Source organism: Eleutherodactylus coqui, chromosome 5 (assembly GCF_035609145.1).
Source record: "Eleutherodactylus coqui strain aEleCoq1 chromosome 5, aEleCoq1.hap1, whole genome shotgun sequence".
Classification (NCBI taxonomy): Eukaryota; Metazoa; Chordata; class Amphibia; order Anura; family Eleutherodactylidae; genus Eleutherodactylus; species Eleutherodactylus coqui.
Window position 1 is genome coordinate 44016711 of NC_089841.1, and position 19521 is coordinate 44036231.

Here is a 19521-nt window from a genome sequence, read left to right on the forward strand (position 1 = left end):
TACCAACATTATGTATCTATAGTCTATTATATTGCTACTATTTTTTTCCTGGTGACAACTGACATGGCCACCATAACAGTTCCCACACTGGTGAATTGCATTGATTGGCACAAACCCAAACCGAGCTTTTAGCAAAGTTCCTCCCCAAACAGGGTTCTATTGATTTGGTTTGCTCCACACTAGTCCTGAACACTGTCTAATAGCCATAAAAGTCTTGTATAATACTCTCAAAGTGTTATACGGGGCTTTTATGGCTTTAGACACCGTTATACACTAGTTTTGGAGGTGTAGGTGAACTTCCGGTATGGTTCTAACTAGTTTGAACTAAACCAAACTTTTTGCAAAAGTTGGGCAAACCAGCTGAACCGAATTTTGCAAAAGTTTGCTCATCACTACTGGTAAGTATAGGAGGAGTGTAGATTGGGCCACCACAGGGAATGATACCAAGCCCCGAAGCTCTAGATATACGGAACAAATGCTGCACATAAAGACCTAAATGAGGATGCGTTATTTAGCCATTACTACTAGATATATCGCCAGCTTTAGGTGCAGTTATCTACTACCGTGTTTCCCCTGAAAATAAGAGCCTGTCCTTTAATAATTTTTGCCCCAAAGGAGGCACTAAGTCTTATTTTTGGGGAATGTCTTATTATACTTACCTAGCAGCCGCGGTCTGTGTCTTCCCACTGGAGCTCCGGCGTGCTTGCTTGCAGTCCTCAGCTACCAACAGCAGATCACTTCTTGGTTCCGGAATTCATAAATCTGGCTTCCAGGAAGTGATAGTTCTGATTAGTTCTCGAGCGCTGCCAGCCAATCAATGCAGCACTCAATAAACAATGCGATGGCTGTGATTGGTTCATCAAGCTCTGTGGTAATTGGCCTGGCAGCACTCTAAGAACCACTCAATAGTCATTGCGTCTTGGAGGCGGGACTTTTGAATTGGCTGAGCGGCGGTTTCTCCTCGCTCTGCAACATTGCTATCATTGCTGGAGATGCAGAGATAAACGCCGCTGAGCCAATTCATAAATCCCGTCTCCAAATGCGAAGGCTGTTATTGGTTCTTTGAGTGCTTCTCAATCAATGCAACGCTCTAGGAACCAATCGCAGCCATCGCATTGTTTCATCGAGCGCTGCATTGATTGGCTAGCAGCACTTGAGAACCAATCAGAGCCATTGCTTCCTGGAGGCGGTTCAACCCTGAGGACATAGTTATTCAGATTTCCTAAAGGAGAGTGTGGTAACTCCTGCGAAGACTCAAATGGTGGCCATGTTTGTTGTCAAATCCTTTCCCAACAACAGATTAACTAAAATATAGCTGAAGAGAAGAAGACGACTCAAAAAGTTACTTGCTGCTGATTTTTTTAAACTGTTAAGAAAGAAATACACTTTAGAAAGTCCTGTTTTCTAGTTTGCCTTGTTAACTTTTGCTTTGTTTGCTCGTTGTTGGAACTTCCTCCACTTTGTATTGTGCATTGAATGTTATACGTTGTGACAGGCTAGAGCACACTAAAAAGAACTGTTTTATCTCTGCACACAGTTCTTCCTGAGTAAAAGCGTTTGTCACACAAAGAGATCATGGTGACAATACATGGAGGCTATCTAGTTACAGCTAAGGATGATCTACACAGTAGTTACAGCTAAGGAGGATATTTACGGTAGTTACAGCCAAGGAGGATATTTACGGTAGTTACAGCCAAGGAGGTCTTTCCCACCAAATAATGGGACAAATAATGTTCCCGGCATGCTGATATTGCAGTTTTCACTTCTCTGTTTGAGCAATCAGTTGGATATTTTCTAGCTCTGAGATAATGCTGTAGAGAAGAAGAAAATAGAGAGTTAAGCAGATGAGATGTGTGAACTTGGGCATCAGTAGGTACAGTAAGACATAGGACCAGTTTCTTATGCAAGGTTGGCCTTAGGGGTGTGCAACCTCTACAACTGCACAAGATGCATAACTTGCTACTAATGAAAGGGGCATCATCGACTCTGATGACCTGTGAAGAGATCTAGATTACAGAGCAATGGGGGGGTCTAAAGTGTGCAGCAAGTTCAAATGGCCTGGCAAGAGTGGGAGGTGGAGTGAGGCCCAGTAGTTCAGGGGACCCATGTGAGAGCCAGCAGGGATCAGCGGACCAACATTCCTGGCTGAAAAGAAGGGATAGCGGTCACTGTGGCCCAGAGCAGCAGAGAACCAGCTCTTGTGAGAAGAGGGAGTTTGCTCTATTATCACAGATGATATAAAAGGGCTGCGGTGATGACTAGGCCACAAACTGAGCCAAGATAACTAAGCCACAGACCAAACTGGGTGCAAAGGAAGCTGAGGCTACTGAAAGAGGTCAGGGATCGAAGAGAAAGATAGCAAAAAGGGTTAGTGCCACTAGGTCCATGAACACAGAAGTCCATGCTTAAGTCCGTGCATCAGCTCCTGTGTTCTGTGGAACCACGGGTTGGTTAATGCCCTGGGTGAGTGGACACCACCATGAAAGAGGCCCCTTGGGTGACAAAGGAGCCACAGGCAGGTTGTTAACTGGGAGGCCTGCGGGGGTCCATGGCTTTGCACTCAACTCACTATGTAGTTGCCACTGGGTCAATCCTTGGGACACAGAGTGGAAAACATTCAGGTCCTTCTGTAGGGTCCTTACCATGACTTCTGGCACCACATCATAGGTACCAAACCCAAGACCATGACTGGTATAATGGGCTTGGTCCCAAAGCTGGCACCAGGTTGACAGCGGCCTCCAGCAGAATACCAATTGAGCATATACAGACTTGGTGAATGGTTCAAACAAACAAGTCTTTTTATTGGTGAGGAACTCATGATACAATGTCCAATCAGACAGCCTCCAACCCATCGAAGGTAGAAGCGTCAACTGGAAATGTAGAGACAGCAGATACTGGAACCAAACTGGAGGGCACTTTAACTCCAAATACGAATACTGCAAGGAATTCCCCATTGGTGAGTGGTACAGTCTTCTCACAACCACAGCCCAGATGCCAGACTGTGGTGCAACACTGTGCCAGAGGGCCTGAGACAGCAACCAAACTGGCAGCGATGCTTTCTGACCACATGCACAGCTATCCATACTTCTTATCCTCCGTCAGATGGCACATACATGCCTTTTATTGGGTGTGTGTAGTCTTGGCATCTGCATGCCCCATGTGTCCAGCTGTAGCCAATCACAAAACAGCTATATAAACACATTAGGAATCTATAATGTAATAACATCATTTAACCTATAGAGTTCAGGCTATATTCACTGATCCTATCAAACAAGGTGGTTACTTCATAAACTACCAACAAAGGGGTGCAGAGGGCACCCTCCTTACAGCCATGTGGAGAGTGGACCCTGAGCCAGAGCAGCCACCATTGTCATCGCCCCTATATCAGGGAGGTCCCCCTTGATACTAGGCATTAAGTAGAAACTGCTATGGTGTTCTTGTAGAAATTTTCCCCCTCAAGGCAGTAAGACCTGTGGCTATTCAGACTGTTCCCATTACGTTGCAAGCAGTGTGCCCTCTTATGCAGTGAAACTATGAAAGTTTTTATACAGTATTTGCTTTAACATCTTGCCTGTTTTACTGCCATGCCGTATAACACCACACCTGCACCTTATATATACATGCCCAGCTACTGAATGTATGTGTCTCTCTCTTCTGCCTCTTCCACCTACACCAAGCCCAAACTTGAGCTACTCCTGAATATGACATAATCTGGTTGCACACAATGTTTGACGATCATAGAATGGTAGAGTTGGAAGGGACCTCCAGGGTCATCGGGTCCAACCCCCTGCTCAGTGCAGGATCACTAAATCATCCCAGACAGATATTTGTCCAGCCTTTGTTTGAAGATTTCCATTGAAGGAGAACTCACCACCTCCCGTGGTAACCTGTTCCACTCATTGATCACATATTGTGCAAAACTACTGGCACATATTGTGCAAAACTACTGGCACTTGCTATTGCTGATAAAAAAATAATTGTTAGACTCTGTTCTTTGGTTGCCAGATGGCACTGTCATTTGGATAGTGTAGTTGGGCACTCCATGGCACGCCATAAGGGGGTCAGTTAAACCTGGCTATGTCTGACAGACCCACTGAAATAAAAGGAGTGGCGGTGTACGTGTGCAAAGAACGCTGTCTTCATTGAGCAATGCTCTTGACCGCAGTTCACAGGATTGGTGAGGATCCCAGCCACCGGACCACAATCAAACAACAAGCATAGGGATAACTTGTTTTCATGGGGTAACCCCTTTAAAAGCACATTCCATGCAACACTGATACAATATGTTAACTCTCCTTCAACTTTGAGGTTCCTTTATCCCATTGACGACCACCTATACCCCTTTTTACAGCAATTTCTAAGGGAAACAATTTTACAGTGCTGCATCAAAAGCCTGGCATGGGTCTCCCGTGCCAGAAACAGCAGGGGCTTTGCAGTCTAATGCTGATCCCTAACGTTTAACCCTTTACATGTCATGGTCAATGTGATTGCGGCAAGTAAAGGGCTGACAGAAGGAGGAGATTCCCTCCCATTGGACCCCTGCGATGTGATCATGAGGTCTCAATGGGTTGCTATGGCACCCGGAGGCTTGAAGTTGGTCTCCAAGTCTGCCACCCACAGTGTCCTATAATGCTCAGCCTCTGCCTGAGCTTCAAAGGCCAACATGATACACTGTAATACTTAGGTATTGCAGTGTACTATAAGAATGATCAAAAATGATGATATTCAAATCCTCTAGTGGGATGAAAATAAAAACTTTAAAAAGTGTGACAGAAAAATAGCAAACAATATTAAAAAAACAAACATTAAAACCCAACCTTAATTGAGCAGGGTCAAGATAAACTCACAGTTGAATAGGCTGCCTTTCCTTCCAGTTTCCACAGGATCTGCCCTGGCTTAGACTCCTCATTAGGTAGAGATGAAAAAGACTCCGCTCTCCTTCAGCTCTCCCCTCCAGTTGACTTCCCGACTACACTCCATCTCTGGCTCTTCTCAGGCTTGACTCCACTCCTAGCTGGACTTTTTCAGCCTAGCCTGGACTAGACTAGTCTGCACTAGACTAGCTTACATCTTCCATCATCATCCCATCATCATCCCCCTAACCACACCCAAGTGCTGTCTTTTATACCTCCCCACCAACCAATCCTGGACTATGGGGAAACCTTCTACCCAATCCCAGGACTAACTAGGAATGACTGATAGGTAACAGAGTGGGTTAAAAAAGAGAAAAAAACGTTAATGGGAAAAAAACTAAGGGGTCTTTGAAAGTGGCAATAGAAAATAAAAAAATATATATATATTTAAAAACAAGTCTGAAAGAGTTGCAAAAAAAAGTTATATAAATTTGGTTTTAATATAATCCTTGTGACCCGCAGAATTAATTTAATATATTTAAACCATATTCTTACTTGCCTCTAGAAAAAAAATTGAATAAAAAGCAATCAAAATGTTATATATTCCTAAAAGCTGAATAAACGAAGACTAAAGTTCAGCCTGCAAAAAAACAAGCCTCCTTGGAGCTCAGTCAATGGAAAAATAAAAAGCTATGGCTCTTGGAAGGCAGCGACACAAAAGCAAATCTTAAAAAAAAAAATGTAAAAATCTTTTTTATGTACAAAAATTGAAGAACATAAAAATCTGAAAAAAACTTGAATTGTGCCGACCCATGGAGTAGTGTATCATGTTATTTCTTTTGCATGCTGAACATCGTAAAATAAAATACAAAAAACAAATGGCGGAAATTTCTTTTTTTCCAAATTCCCCTAAAAAAAATAACTAAGGGTGGATTCAGACGACCGTATATCGGCTGGGTTTTCACGCCGAACCGATATACGGTGTCCTTGTCTGCAGGGGGGAGGATGGAAGAGCCAGGAGCAGGAACTGAGCTCCCGCCCCTTCCCCGCCCCTCACCACTATTTGCAATGGGAGGGGCAGGGTGGGGGTGGAGCTAAGCGGCAGTACTTAGCTCCGCCCACATCTCGCCCCTTCCTATTGCAAATGGTGGCAAGGGGCGGAGAGGGTGCGGGAGCTCAGTTCCTGTTCCTGGCCCTTCCATCCTCTCCCCCCCTGCAGACAAGGACACCGTATATCGGCTCGGCGTGAAAACCCAGCCGATATACGGTCGTCTGAATCCAGCCTAAAAGTTATACAATACATTATATGCACCCAAGAATTATGCTAATAAAAATACAACTTGTCCTGCCAAAACAAGCCCTCATACGGGTCTGTCAATGGAAAAAAACCAAAAAGTTTTGGCTTTGTGGGACGAATGAAAAATTAGTTGCTGAAACAGGTTTCAGTACTAAGGGGTTAAGTGAAGACATGACGCCTCATCTGCCAGTCAGTCCTGTTCTGCTTCTACTACAATAGGTAATAGGGAGACTATTTGGCCATGTGGAAGAGAAGCCGGCACCCTCTCGGCTGTAGCACCTGCTATACTGGTAGTTGTGCCAGGGTGATTGTAGTCAGCTGTACGGCTGGGACGGTGGCCATATCGGCTTTTACACAATTTTCATTGCAAAGTACGACGGCCTGACTTTGCTCAGTTTTGGCGTGTCGTCATCCAGCGACAAGTTCTGCTATCCGCAGCACTTCCTTATTTCTCTGCCGACAATTCCTCAGGCTGTTTTGTATATAAACTTCCCATTTCTGTGCAATGCTAGAAAGTAAATGAGTAACAGAGAATGCAACTTTCATCAGGTGTCACGGGCCTCTTCGGCTTAGTGGGTGCAACACAGTGCGATAGAGTAATTCTGGGAAATTGCAGCTCACTGGACTTTGCTTATCTAAACAAAAATAACTTTTGCTTGTATTGTGCCAACTTATTCCGCAGCGCTTTCAAGTAATTTATTTATTACCCCCCCACCAAGCTGGGTACTCATTTTACTGACCTCGGAAGGATGGAAGGCAGAGTCAACCTTGAGCTGGCTACCTGAACCAAGAGGGGATTGAACTCGCAACCTTCAGGTGGTGAGCATGAGCTTAGCACTGTATACTGCTGCCTTAACACTCTGCACCACATTCAGATGGCCGGGTGCACCATATATAGGCCGCACCCCAGAATTCCATCACCTGAGGAGAGAGAGTATAGCGCTGCTAAACTCCCTCCGCCTCTTTGCCGAATGATCGCAGCCATAGAAGCTCTCAAAGAAGTCCATGAGATATTTAGCGCTAGCCATGCTGAAGTCCCTCCCCTTCCCCTTGCCGGCAGATCTCTTTATATAACGGGAAAATGTTTTTAACATTTTTTTTATTAAACTGTTTGCTTTTTTTCAGTCTTCCTAGCGGACTTGGAACAGGCGATGAGCGTGCCGTCACACGGGACGGAATATTCCACAACAATGTTGCAGTTTGTGCTCCCTTGCGGAATATTCAGCACCGAAATCAACTTTCTCTGCGTGTGCAAAAAGTAGGACCTGTTCTTTTCTCTGCGTATTTGCTCACTAACGGCGTAAATACGCAGTATGCTGCACAAAGCCACGGGAAAATAACCCATCTGGACCTTATTAGGCTTAAATCAGGGCAGGGGTGTTTTGCGCACGCAAGTGAACATGTCATGCATATGCAAATAATACAGTGCTATGCGCGGATACGCGTGCAAAACTGACTCATTCGTGCGCAAGTATGTTGCGCTGAGGCCAGCATATCTGCGTATATGAACATCTGAAGAAGTTTATGCAGGGTGCGCAGACATGCATGAGGATGCGTGAAACAACGCACAATTCCATGAAACAAAGAACACACCTAGAACTCATTAGGCTAAATAGCCCTTTGAAGTGGGGGCTGTTCATCTGTCACACGTGAACAAACACACCCGGTGTGCTCAAAAAGTACAGAAAAATACGCCAATAGATACGCAAAAAAGACCAGCTCAGGGCTCCTTTAGACTGGCGTATTTTAGCTGAAGAAATATATATTTTGCGCACATTTGCGCAACAAAGAGCTCCACCTCGTTTGGCTTAATAGCTGTTTAAATCAGGGTGGGGGTGATTCCTCCACCCATGTGAACTAGCGATGCCTGCGCAAATACGCACAGTATTGTCGCAGGTAGGCGCACAAAGTACCCGCATTCAGGGCGCAAAAAAGTTGTGCAAAAGTGAACGCGACCATCATACGTCGTGTGAAAAGTTAGGTCTTGCCCTCTCTTTTGCCGTGATGCGCAGCAAGCTCCCATAGACGTCTATGGCAGCAGGAAAGAAGGGAGGGAGTTACCCTGCCTACAATGCTGGGAAAAGAAGACAGCTCGCCCTAATTAGGCATTTTTATGCCATTCCTAGGATTTCTGTCAATCGTTGCTTGCCATCGCTTCTGCTTATTTTTTTACAGCAGCGCCCGGTGCGAATGGCCTTAAATACTTGAATTAAGATCTGGACCCGATCGTGTCAAAAAGTCATTCATGCGAATATAGACTGTGTACAAAAATAGGACGTGCTGCCATTTTTTCACACGACCAAAATGCGCCTAAAAAATGTGCTCGTCTGAATAACCCAAAACCAATCTACGGGTTTTATTCTGTGCGCATTACGACACGCAGAGCAATTATACCCGTGCGAATGAGCCCTAACTTCGATCCTTGATGATCCGTCAATCCCCGGGTCATGCTCGACCCTCCGGGTACAACACAATGGCTCAGTTTTGTCTGCGGGGTCCCTTTAAGAAGATCTATGAGAAAATACTGCCATCTCCCTTCACAGATGACTGTGTGGTTGTAAACGTTCCTGCGTTGTGGACGCAGGTGACAAGCCATCTGTAATACGGCGTCAAACCCATTTACACTTTTTTATGTTGACGCCATATTTATATCGTTTTATTATATTTTACTCTTTTTTAAAAAGGTTAAAAAAATCTTTGCCTTGTTGCCACATTCTGAGACGCTGAGGCTTTTTATTTATTTGTCGATGGGCCGGGGAGAGGGCTTGTGTTCTATGGGGTGAGCTGTAGTTTCTATTGGTATCGGGGTGCATTTAGTTTTTATTCCAATTTCGAGGGAGCAGAGATGACAATAATATTATATTTTATATTATTTCGGACTTTCGGTTATGGCAATACAGTAGTGACTAGAGATGAGCGAGCATACTTGATAAGGCAAACTACTCGAGCGAGTATTGCCTTATGTGAGTACCTGCCCGCTCGTCTCTAAAGATTCAGGCACCGGAGGTGAGCGGTGAGTTGCGGGAGTGAGCAGGTGGGACCGGGGGGTAGAGAGGGAGAGAGATACCCCCCCCCCCCCCCATTCCTCCCTGCTCTCCCCCGCCGCTCCCCGCCCCCCTCCGGTGCCTGAATCTTTTGAGACGAGCGGGCAGGTACTTGCATAAGGCAATACTCGGTCGAGTAATTTGCCTTAGCGAGTACGCTCGCTCATCTCTAGTAGTGACCCTCAATCAGTAGTTAGGGTCCCTCCATCACTTGTAAGCCTGTTTGTCTTTGTGTGAGTGACATCGATTTTGTGTAAGTCTGATTGTCTCCCTATACTGAATGGGGTGATGTGATTAATAGTTTGGGAATTGGGGGAGGAGTTTTAGAGAAAGGTGAGAGGAGAAGTAGTTGGTGGTCGGTGCAGGAGGTGCCACGCTCATGGCTCTTCTGCTAACAGGCTTGTCCCCTCCGGGGATTAGAGTGCAGAAGATGCTTTCTAGGGGATGGTGCTGGAATGTACGTGCCACACACTCACCCGCTGAGCCGCATCTACAGAGGAAGCGCCAAAACCTCGCTACAGCTAGCATCAGTTGTAAGAAGCCATGTAACACAACAGTGGCTGTCCCAAGAGAGTGTCTATCAGATAGCAGCATCTGATGATATGTTTGCCCTGGGGAAAAGAACTTTCTGTTCTTCAAGTATGTCAGGAAACGTAAAAAGCTCAAATCTGTTCAGAAGCCTCTATTTCTGTGTTTAAAAATATTGGAAAATCAAAGTTAAACCAAGCGTAAAAGGAAACCGCCATGTCTCCGGTTTTGAAAAACATTTTGTTTGTGGATTAATTTATTCATCGCGAGTTACTTGTCACTTGTCTAGGGACACTGGCGTCACGACGACAATCTAGAACTAATCTGTGGAATCAAGCCTGCTAAATCTTATCTCCCCTTATCTCCATAACCCCACAACAACCATGTCACGGGGGAAGGGGAGGAGCTCAAAGGACGGTGGGAACTTCTTTCCTCTGTCTAACCACTTAGATGTCAATGGCAGCTTTTGACTGTGATATTGTCATAAAGCGTGAGCTGTGATGCGACAGACACGTGCTGCTGAACAAACTATAGTTTCCACTGAATCAAACTATTTGCCCTCTGTGCCTGGAGAAGAGTGCTTACTGCCTTGTGCTATGTGCTGGTCCTTGAATGCTTTGAAACCAGACTGTCAGAATGCTACCACCACCTAGAGCTCCTGAATGGTTTGTCACCTGGCCTCCCAGTCTCCTGAGATGGCAGTAGCCGCTATACCAGTGGACTGGTATTATACAATTCCTGCAGCTTTGGCCATCCCTAGTGGCTTTCAGGGACTGAGCCCTTTGTGGGAAAGGAGAATCGCTTTCCTTCCAGTCTTGGCCCTCGGGTCATCAGGGCAATTCTGGTAATCTCTTAAGCACTGCCTTCTCCGAACATGGGGGCAACACTAGTTGCTCCATGCTCACTGACCACTGCCATGAACTTCACGTCCTCCTTTACTGGTCTGCCACCCAAAACATGTGTTGCGGAGTAGTACATACACACACACGTTACTGCTCCTGGCCTCTGTGTCTGGTACTGGAGCTGTGACTCAGCTCTAGCCCTTTTAGATGCCCCCTTTAGCTCTTAGGTTCACGTGAGTGAAGGACTCTTCTCCCATGCCTTTGCATGGGTCTCTTCTACAGTTGCACTGACTGCATGGGCAAGCACATCCACTGTATATATGTGGCAGTAATGGTAGTGCCAGTTGCATGAATAGGTAGAAGACCTATACCTAGGCTTTCTTTCAACCAGGAATTCAGCCCTCGTAAATACTCTATACTCTGAACAAGGCCAAGTGGCATGCTGACAACCATCTGGTACCCAGCACATGTGCCAGTAGCTGAACTTGGCCTTCTGGTCCCCAGTGCACAATAAGGGCCCCCATTTACCATTTATAACACTGGTGATTTTGTATGGGGCAGAAGGACCTTTGAGCGGCTTCAAACACCAGGACCCCGACGCAACTTCTACTGCTGTACTTTCTATAGCCCTGGTTCTCTGCACTCTCTTGCTGCATAGCTAGAGAAGAACGCTCAGGAATTAACAACCATATTGCAGATTTTTCACATACTCTATTTTGAGTGGCTAAACAGGAAGAGAGGAGGCCGCAGTGCTAACAACCACAGTCCTGTAACAAAGATAGCCTCTGCATAAGGCCGAAGGCGCATGGCCATGGTGAGAGCTGTGCCCAAGTTAGCTCGCATCAGACACCCGTCCATCCACTGTCCAATCTACATGGACACTGCACATTGACTTATTCTCCTCCGTGAAAACTGAGTAGGCAAGAATAGGGAATGCTGTGCTTTCCATGTGAAAAATTATAACCTCATAGGCAATAATCCTACCTCCTAAGTGTCTTTCTTTTGTAGGGACAGTCCCTATTTGCGACCCCAGTACCTCTGTCCTTCTTTGGCCTTTAAACCAATAAGGACCAAGCGCCATAAATTTATGGCGCTTGGTCCTGGCCTTTAATCTTGGCCAATAGTAAAGCTCCTGCTCCTAAAATGTAGCAGAAGTAGATTGGGTGCTCGGCCGTTAGTCACAGAGGAGGACCCGAAGGAGAAGGCAGAAATGGCTAAAAATCACTTCTGCCTTCTCTCTTGCAGGCTGTATAGTGCTTAATGAACACTATGTAGAGAATAGAGAAAGCGGAAGTGTCGCTTCCGCTATTTGACTCAGCGATCACATGATTGTCGGGTGCCCCCTGCCATGGCAGAGTTGCAGGGTCTTAGCAGACGCACACCAGCTCTACCAGTGACTACCCTTATAACAAGGGGTTGTTTTTCCCCATAACTGGGGCTCCTATGGATGTGACTCCTATGGATGCTTCAGCTACAGTGGAAAAGTGTGAAATTAAAAAGACAATGCGAATGACCCCCAGAGGTCTTATATGACATCATGGGGGACATGGACATAGATGTTAAAGAAATAGAAGACCTATTCCAAAAATAAGTTTTAAAATAATTACAGAATAAAATCAAAATATATACTGTATGTAAAAAAGAAAACGAAAATACAGCCATATGGCTTCAGCCTAAGTGATAGTCATCGCATCCACTGTGTCAGTGCAAGGAGGGAGCCTAGGTTTGAGTTTGTGCTGTAATGAGCTCTGTTATGGTTCCTATAGTTATGAAATCTGGATGGTATATGGGAGACCTCTACTGGTTGTCATACATTACTGCAGTTTGTGCATTTCTCTATGAAGAGTTGTATGTGACTTCCCATTGGCACGAGAGGTCAAGTAAGAGATCTGGAGGACCTGAGATGATAGAGAGCTGCAAGCTGAAGAGCAATTCCAGTGGTACTGAGCCTTAAGAGAGCCTGCAGTGCCGAGAGAGAGAGCTGCCAAAGGAGTACAGAGTCGGCTTAGGGGTTTATTGAGGATGTGTGCTTGAAAATCTATGCCTGTTAGAGAGGGACTATAGCACAAGAAGGGAGGCAGCCAGTGTTTGATAAGTGCATCTCCATAAAGCGTCACAACCAACGTCGCTGAGAGAACAAAGCTGCAGGGACTACAGCTAGAGAGACTGCCACAAAGGAATTACATCATCCTGCAAGTCTGCAAATCAAGGTACCAGCAACAGATAGCCAAAGAACATCACCTACATTATGGTACCAAACAGTGGAGATAAGTAAGTGAGGTCGGCCCTCAGCAAAAGGCCCAGCGTGTCCACACAGGTAGTGACTTTAAAGCAGGCCTGCCTGTTAAAATATGAGCGGAAATCAGAGGAACACATATGTCCATTCACCAATTGCAGACAAGGTATTGGATGGCAGTTGTGTTACTTTCAGACTGTGTGCGGGCGACCCACATTGCTGGGTTAACCTGTTGGGTGGTACTACAGCGTGATCTACAGTGAAGTGTGTTGCTGATCTCTTTGATGTATAACAGATTGTCGCCATCCCCCACTTAACAGAAGCTTCTATGACAACTTCATCTACAGGTTTACCAGAGACGTATACAAAATGAAAGCTGCGCTGTGATTGGTTGCTAGGGGCAGCTAAGACCATTTTTCTTTAAGATAGTTTCATAAATCTCCCCCAGTGTCCCCATAACAGTGACTTCACCGGAGTTTCTTTTCAGGCTAAAACATCATCTTACTAACCACTTCAATGCTTCTGCGCTACGTGAGTCCTGAATAAAGTTGTAGAAGTGGAATCACTTAAAGGGGTTTTACAGGCAGCGCCTGTTGTCAGTACTGGGATACACCGGGGACGGAGCGGAAGCCACTGCTCCAAGTCCTGTGTAGTGGTCAGCACTTGTAATTGCAGGTGCAGTTCCCATTGATTTCAATAAGAGCTGTGCCTGCAGTTTCGAGTGCCTGCCACTACACTGGTCGGAGCAGTGGCTTCTTCTGTGACCCCGGTGTATACCGGCACTGACAGCCAGCATTGTCTGTAAAACCCCTTTAATTTGAATGGTCCAGACCAAGATGGAAGGTCTACAACTGGTGAAAGGGAAGAGCTGGATTCTGATTGGTAGCTACGGACAACTGCTCCTTTGCTCCAGTTGTAACCTATTGTTTGACTCCTAAACTAATATTTGTGATGAAGCAGCAAATTGTGTATATTTGATTATGCAAACCATAGAAAGAGGAAGGAACAAATTGTGCTAAATGTGCAGCAAAGCCGATAGCGATCTAGAATAATTGTACGGTCCTGTTTGTGTTCGTCAGTAATTGGTTCAATTGGCAGCCAGTAATGGGAGAGGGTGGGATGGGGCAGGGCTTAGCTCCGCCCCCGCACTGCTTCTCCCATTGCCAACAGCGGCAAAGGGCGCTGTCATTGGCTCCCATAGGAGTCTATGGCAGCAGCCGTAGTCCAGCCTGGAAGATAGTTTCAGGACTATCTTTCCTGCCCGGCGTAAAAGCACCCGGTCGGGTGCTTTTACACCGCAAGAATACGCCTGTGTGATCTGATGCATTGGAATCGAATGCATCAGAAGGTAGCGTATATCGACTGTCCATGAAAACGCCGGCCGATATACACCCGTGTGAATAAGCCCTAAATGACATGATACATTTTTTCTGTGGGTCGATGCGACTACAACGAAAACAAAATTATATATATTTTTTAGGTTTTTCCACTTTTGCACAATAAAAAACATTTTTTGTTGCAGATTTTTTTTTTTGCATCGATTCATAACTTTTTTCCATGGGCGGAGCTCTGTGAGAGCTTGATTTCTGCATGATGAGCTGTAGCTTTTATTGATACTACAGTGGGAAATTTTTTGGCTCCGTTTTTGAGTTTTTGTTTTTTTTACAGTTTTTGCTCTGCATGTTTAATTTATTGTTCAGTTTGTTACGAATACAATGAGACAAAATATGTTTATACAAAGGAGGGGAAAGTGTGGAAAAAATGGGACTCTTTTTTTTACAATTTTATTTTTACATCTTTTTTTACTATTTTTATTGATGTTTTTACATTTTTATATCGCTATAGAATCAGAAAAGCCATGATCACTATGGCATTGCAGGACTTCTGTACTGTGAAGCACTATCCATTACAATAGTGTTATGACATTGTGGAGGGACAATGACATCACAGCATGCTGGAGGGACAATGACATCACAGCATGCTGGAGGGACGATGACATCACAGCATGCTGGAGGGACGATGACATCACAGCACGCTGGAGGGACGATGACATCACAGCACGCTCCCTCTGTAAACCCTTTATATGCCGCGATTAATATTGATAATGGCATGTAAGTGGTTAACAGCAGGGATTGGTGTTCTTAGGCTTCTGAGAACGCACCCCCCACAGGATTTAAGTTTACATCCTGTTGCGTTAAGTGCCACCCAGCTAGGACATAACTTACATCCTGTGGCATCAAGGGGCTAAAGGGGTTATCCCACCAAAAACATGTACCACATCCACAGAATAGATGATAAATGTCTGATTGCTGGGGATTTCTACTACTGGGACCCCCAGGGATCACAAGAACACTACACCCCTTAACTAATAAAGTAGTGGTGTTCATACATGATCTCCACTCCATCCACTGTCTATGGAGATAGGTAACTACTGCAGACCACTATTTGCCTCAGTCCTACAGACGTGAATGGAGCGGTTGGTCACACATGCACACCCCGCTCCATTCACTACAGGGACTCGGACTGCTCTGTTCTCAGAGTCGCTAGGGGTTCCAATGGTCGATTCCCCAGTGACCAATCATTTATCCCAGGTCGCTCTTGTCACGGCGATAGTAGCTGCACATTTACGGTTGACAGAAGGGTGTTTTAGGGTTTGGTAGTGGTCACTATATTTTTATGTTTAGAGTATTCATCATATTGATTAATAAAAGGTATGTTTTACGATTTTTTTTCCACTGATCCACTGACTTTTCTTCAGTGGACATCAGAATCAGGAGGCAAATAAAATACAGGGGGTGGACAAAAATATGGAAACACCATACGAAAAGCATGGGATTTTTCATTTAAAAAGCTTTTATTGAGGCAAAGGAATCGAGACAATGATGGCATTGGTATATGGTTATGCAACAAGAAAGGTTATGACCAAAGATAACATCAGAATATAATTGCTGAGCAGCCCTAATGAGCATTCCAGAATGATTCCTCTACCAGTTATTTACTGAAAATCAAATAATTAAACAGGGTTACGTCTAATCTTATAAAAGAAACCATAAAACTTGGGATAAGGGAGAGGAAAAAGGGGGGAGGGTGAGACAAAAGGAAGAGGTGGATCATGGGGATGAATATAGTGAAAGCCACCCCTCATAGGGACAAGGTGAGAAGAAATGGGAAAAGTTGGGAAAGAGGCCAGAGAGACACATGGTCAGCAAAAGCATGGGATTTTAATCATTCGCACTAAGCTGCGCTTTTGACCCCCGCTTGGCTGAGAGCTTTCCTGACAAATTTGTGTTAACTTCACCTCTTGCCCTGCTCTGGGTGGTTTTGGGAGCCTGCTGATAACAACATCTGAGTGGCTCAAACCCCTGACCAGTGGAAACTTGTTGTTCAGGCAGATGTTTACTTCTGCCCGGCAGCATCTGTGTCATATAACCTCCACTTAAAATCGGTCTCTACATGTCTTATTGAAATCTGATTTATAATCCCATGTAACTTAAGGCATCTATTTCATATGATGTTTCCATATTTTTGTCCATCCTCTGTAAATTATATAAGGACAATCATCTTAAGCACATTATAAAACTCACGCCGGTGAATCATGTATGGTACATGCCAGAATGTGGATTTTCCCATAAACAGTGTTTCCATTGTTGCACCGCATATTAACACAATTATGGTGTTATGTTTACTTAGGTAACAAAGTTGCAGTCAGTGAACAGAAATCGTCTGCTCTGTCCTCCGCACTGCCGCCGCCGCCACCACCTGCGGTAAAATCTCCACCAGGAGCTCCACCTGTTCCCAGTTTACCTCCCAGAAACATCAGGTATCAGCTTCTTATTTCTCTATTTACTGGGCCTGCCTTCACCTTGGGCAAAGATTAGCTATGTATGTACATGCTCTGTCCAATCCCCAAAACTGCTGTTTTCACGCCGCGTACAGTAGGAAAATTACCTGTAACTGCTCCGATGGGTGTTTCAGTTTGCAAGACTGGTGCAGGCTTTCTTGCTCCTCCATCAACCTAAAAACCATCACTTGACTCTTGATTGACATCTCCTCCTGCTCCCTTGAGCGTAACAACCAGACATTGGAACAGTAATGGATACGAGGCAACATAATAAAATTATGAATGCAAATTTAGAACTCAGCATTAGATGACAGGGGCAGAAGGTCATGGTAACCAAATTCTGGGTATTAAGATGATGATAATAAAAAAACTGACAGTGGAGACTAGAGCAAATGGAATGCAAAAGAAATAACCAGAAAAATCGTATCCCTAATGCTATTTCGCTCTCTAATCTCTTCCGAACACTGCCCTTAACATCAGACACCACTGTCCCTAAGTAGCCCTCAGTTATTCCTATTGGTGAATCTTACCTGAAATACTGTCCCTGAGAACAAGATAGTACTAAGACCCAGACAAGATGCCAAATAAGCAACCTGAATAATGAATCAAGGTTAATTAGAAGGAACGAGCAGACAAATAAACTACATGGCTAGGAAACAGAATTGGACTAGGAGATGGCCATAGGAAAAAGAACAAACTAGACCAAAACAAGGTACTAGAAGTTAAACAAGGAAAACAGGATATCAATGCACATTGTTACTGCAATCACCAGCAACCACACTGCAGAAGCCAGGGACACTGAAAGGAAGTCTATCTAATGTGAACTCCTCCCTAAATGAGGTTGGCTGAGCAATGAGGTCAGTTCAACCACCCTAATGAATCAGCTGTGAGAATAGCTATATAGCATGTATCCCAACTACGAGTTAGAAAGCAGAAGGTCAAGAAGGAGACTTCTTTCTGGTCATATACTGGAAGATCATTTCAAATGTTGGCAACTATGGACAATGTCAGTATTCCTGTAATTGTTTGGCCTCCTGCACACTAACGGATTTGCATTGCAAACTCTGGGGGTGGATTCTGCCTCCGGATTTCGCAGCCAATCCAGCCAATAGGATGCTATGAGAATGTGCAATTTCCTGCCCATGAGCGGTTTTGTGCGAACTACGCACGGCCGGCTTCCATTGAAGTCAATGGAAGCCGTCCATCCCGCGGCCATTCTGCAATCATGATTGCAGAATGGTCGCGGGAGCTGCGTCATCACCATAGCGAGGGTGCGGCGTCCTCTGTACTCCGCATGTGCACCGGCACATTTGCAGCAGAGGAGAAGACCGGCGGAGAGGGACGCTGGCGTCACCAGCCAGGCACCGAGTTGAACTTCGCTGTGGCAATCTCGCATGCAGGGTCTGACCTGCCCGTGTGCAGGCGGCCTTATATGACTTTTCGCCTATGGGAATACACTAAGGTTACAGAACCATTGCAATTACTCACACATTTACTGCAAGAATCCCTCAAACAAAAGTCACTATGGCGGCCATGTCCACAGGTCACAAACCCACACAATTGTATATACATATTTGTAAGCTCAGTTGGGAATTGCGGAAGAGCAGGGTGCATTATTAGAAGAAGAATCAGATTGTAAGATCCAACTGCAACCTCAGAATGAAGCAACATCTGCAGAAATACTTCACAAGAGCGCAAAAGAGGAAGATGGGTTGTGTAGCGGGCACAGGGCGCAGCAGAAATCAATGACTTTACAGCCTCGGATCCTCAGTGTCCCTAACGGGAGAACAGCAGTGATTAGAGAAAGCCCCTTACATAGACCATAAGTGGCTGCAGCAATGACCCCTTACTGCAGCAGTCATCAGCTCATCAACATGGGTCCAATTCGGGGACCCCCAAATGTAAGAGGCCAAAGAAAGTTTTTAGCAGCCAGACCTTTCCCCTGCAGGGACCGCAATGTATGAAGGGCATCCAAGTTCTAAGGTCTCCAGATTTTGGGGGCAAAAATTACTTACCCAAAAAAGCTCAAAGTATTGTCATAATCTCCCGTCAATATCAAAAACATGATTACCTGCCCGCTGCAAACACTTCTTTAGGGGTCTGTTTTGCGCATAGGAAAAATTATGTTAGAGCGGCATGACTGCGAAACATGCGACCACCCTGTTGTACTGCCACTAGCTTGGATACAAGATGTGATACGGGCAGGCATGGAGGCTCTAGTACCCTGTTGTACCACCTCTAGCTTGGATACAAGATGTGATACGGTGAGCATGGAGGCTCTAGTACCCTGTTGTACTGCCACTAGCTTGGATACAAGATGTGATACGGGCAGGCATGGAGGCTCTAGTACCTGTTGTACCGCCTCTGGCTTGGATCGAGATGTGATACGGTGTGGGATTGGATGCTCCAGTTCCATGTTGTACCACCCGTAGCTTGGATACAAGATGTGATACAGGAGGCCATGGAGGCTCTGGTACCCCGTTGTACCAACTCTAGCTTGGATACAAGATGTGATACTGGCTGGCATGGATCTAGTACTCTGTTGTACCGATCTAGCTTGGATGCAAGATGTGATACGGGGGCATGGAGGCTCTAGTACCCTGTTGTACCGCCTCTAGCTTGGATACAAGATGTGATACTGGCTGGCATGAAGGCTCTAGTACCCTGTTGTACCACCTGTAGCTTGGATACAAATTGTGATACAGGTGGGCATGGGGGCTCTAGTACCCTGTTTTTCCACCTCTAGCGTGGATGCAAGATGTGATACTGGCGGGCATGGAGACTATAGTACTCTGTTGTACCGCATCTAGCTTGGATACAAGATGTGATACGGGCAGGCATTGAGGCTCTAGTACCCTGTTGTACTGCCACTAGCTTGGA

General features: G+C 45.3%; 1 protein-coding gene across 5 annotated transcripts in view; it reads left to right on the forward strand.

The window, feature by feature from the left end:
* The window catches only part of FYB1 (FYN binding protein 1), a 111353-nt gene that overhangs the window by 55897 nt on the left and 35935 nt on the right, over positions 1–19521 (forward strand). For all 5 annotated transcript variants that reach the window (XM_066602397.1, XM_066602398.1, XM_066602396.1 and 2 more), the window contains exon 3: positions 16491–16620. In XM_066602397.1, coding sequence (XP_066458494.1) covers positions 16491–16620 — 130 coding nt within the window. The remainder of the gene's footprint in view (positions 1–16490; positions 16621–19521) is intronic.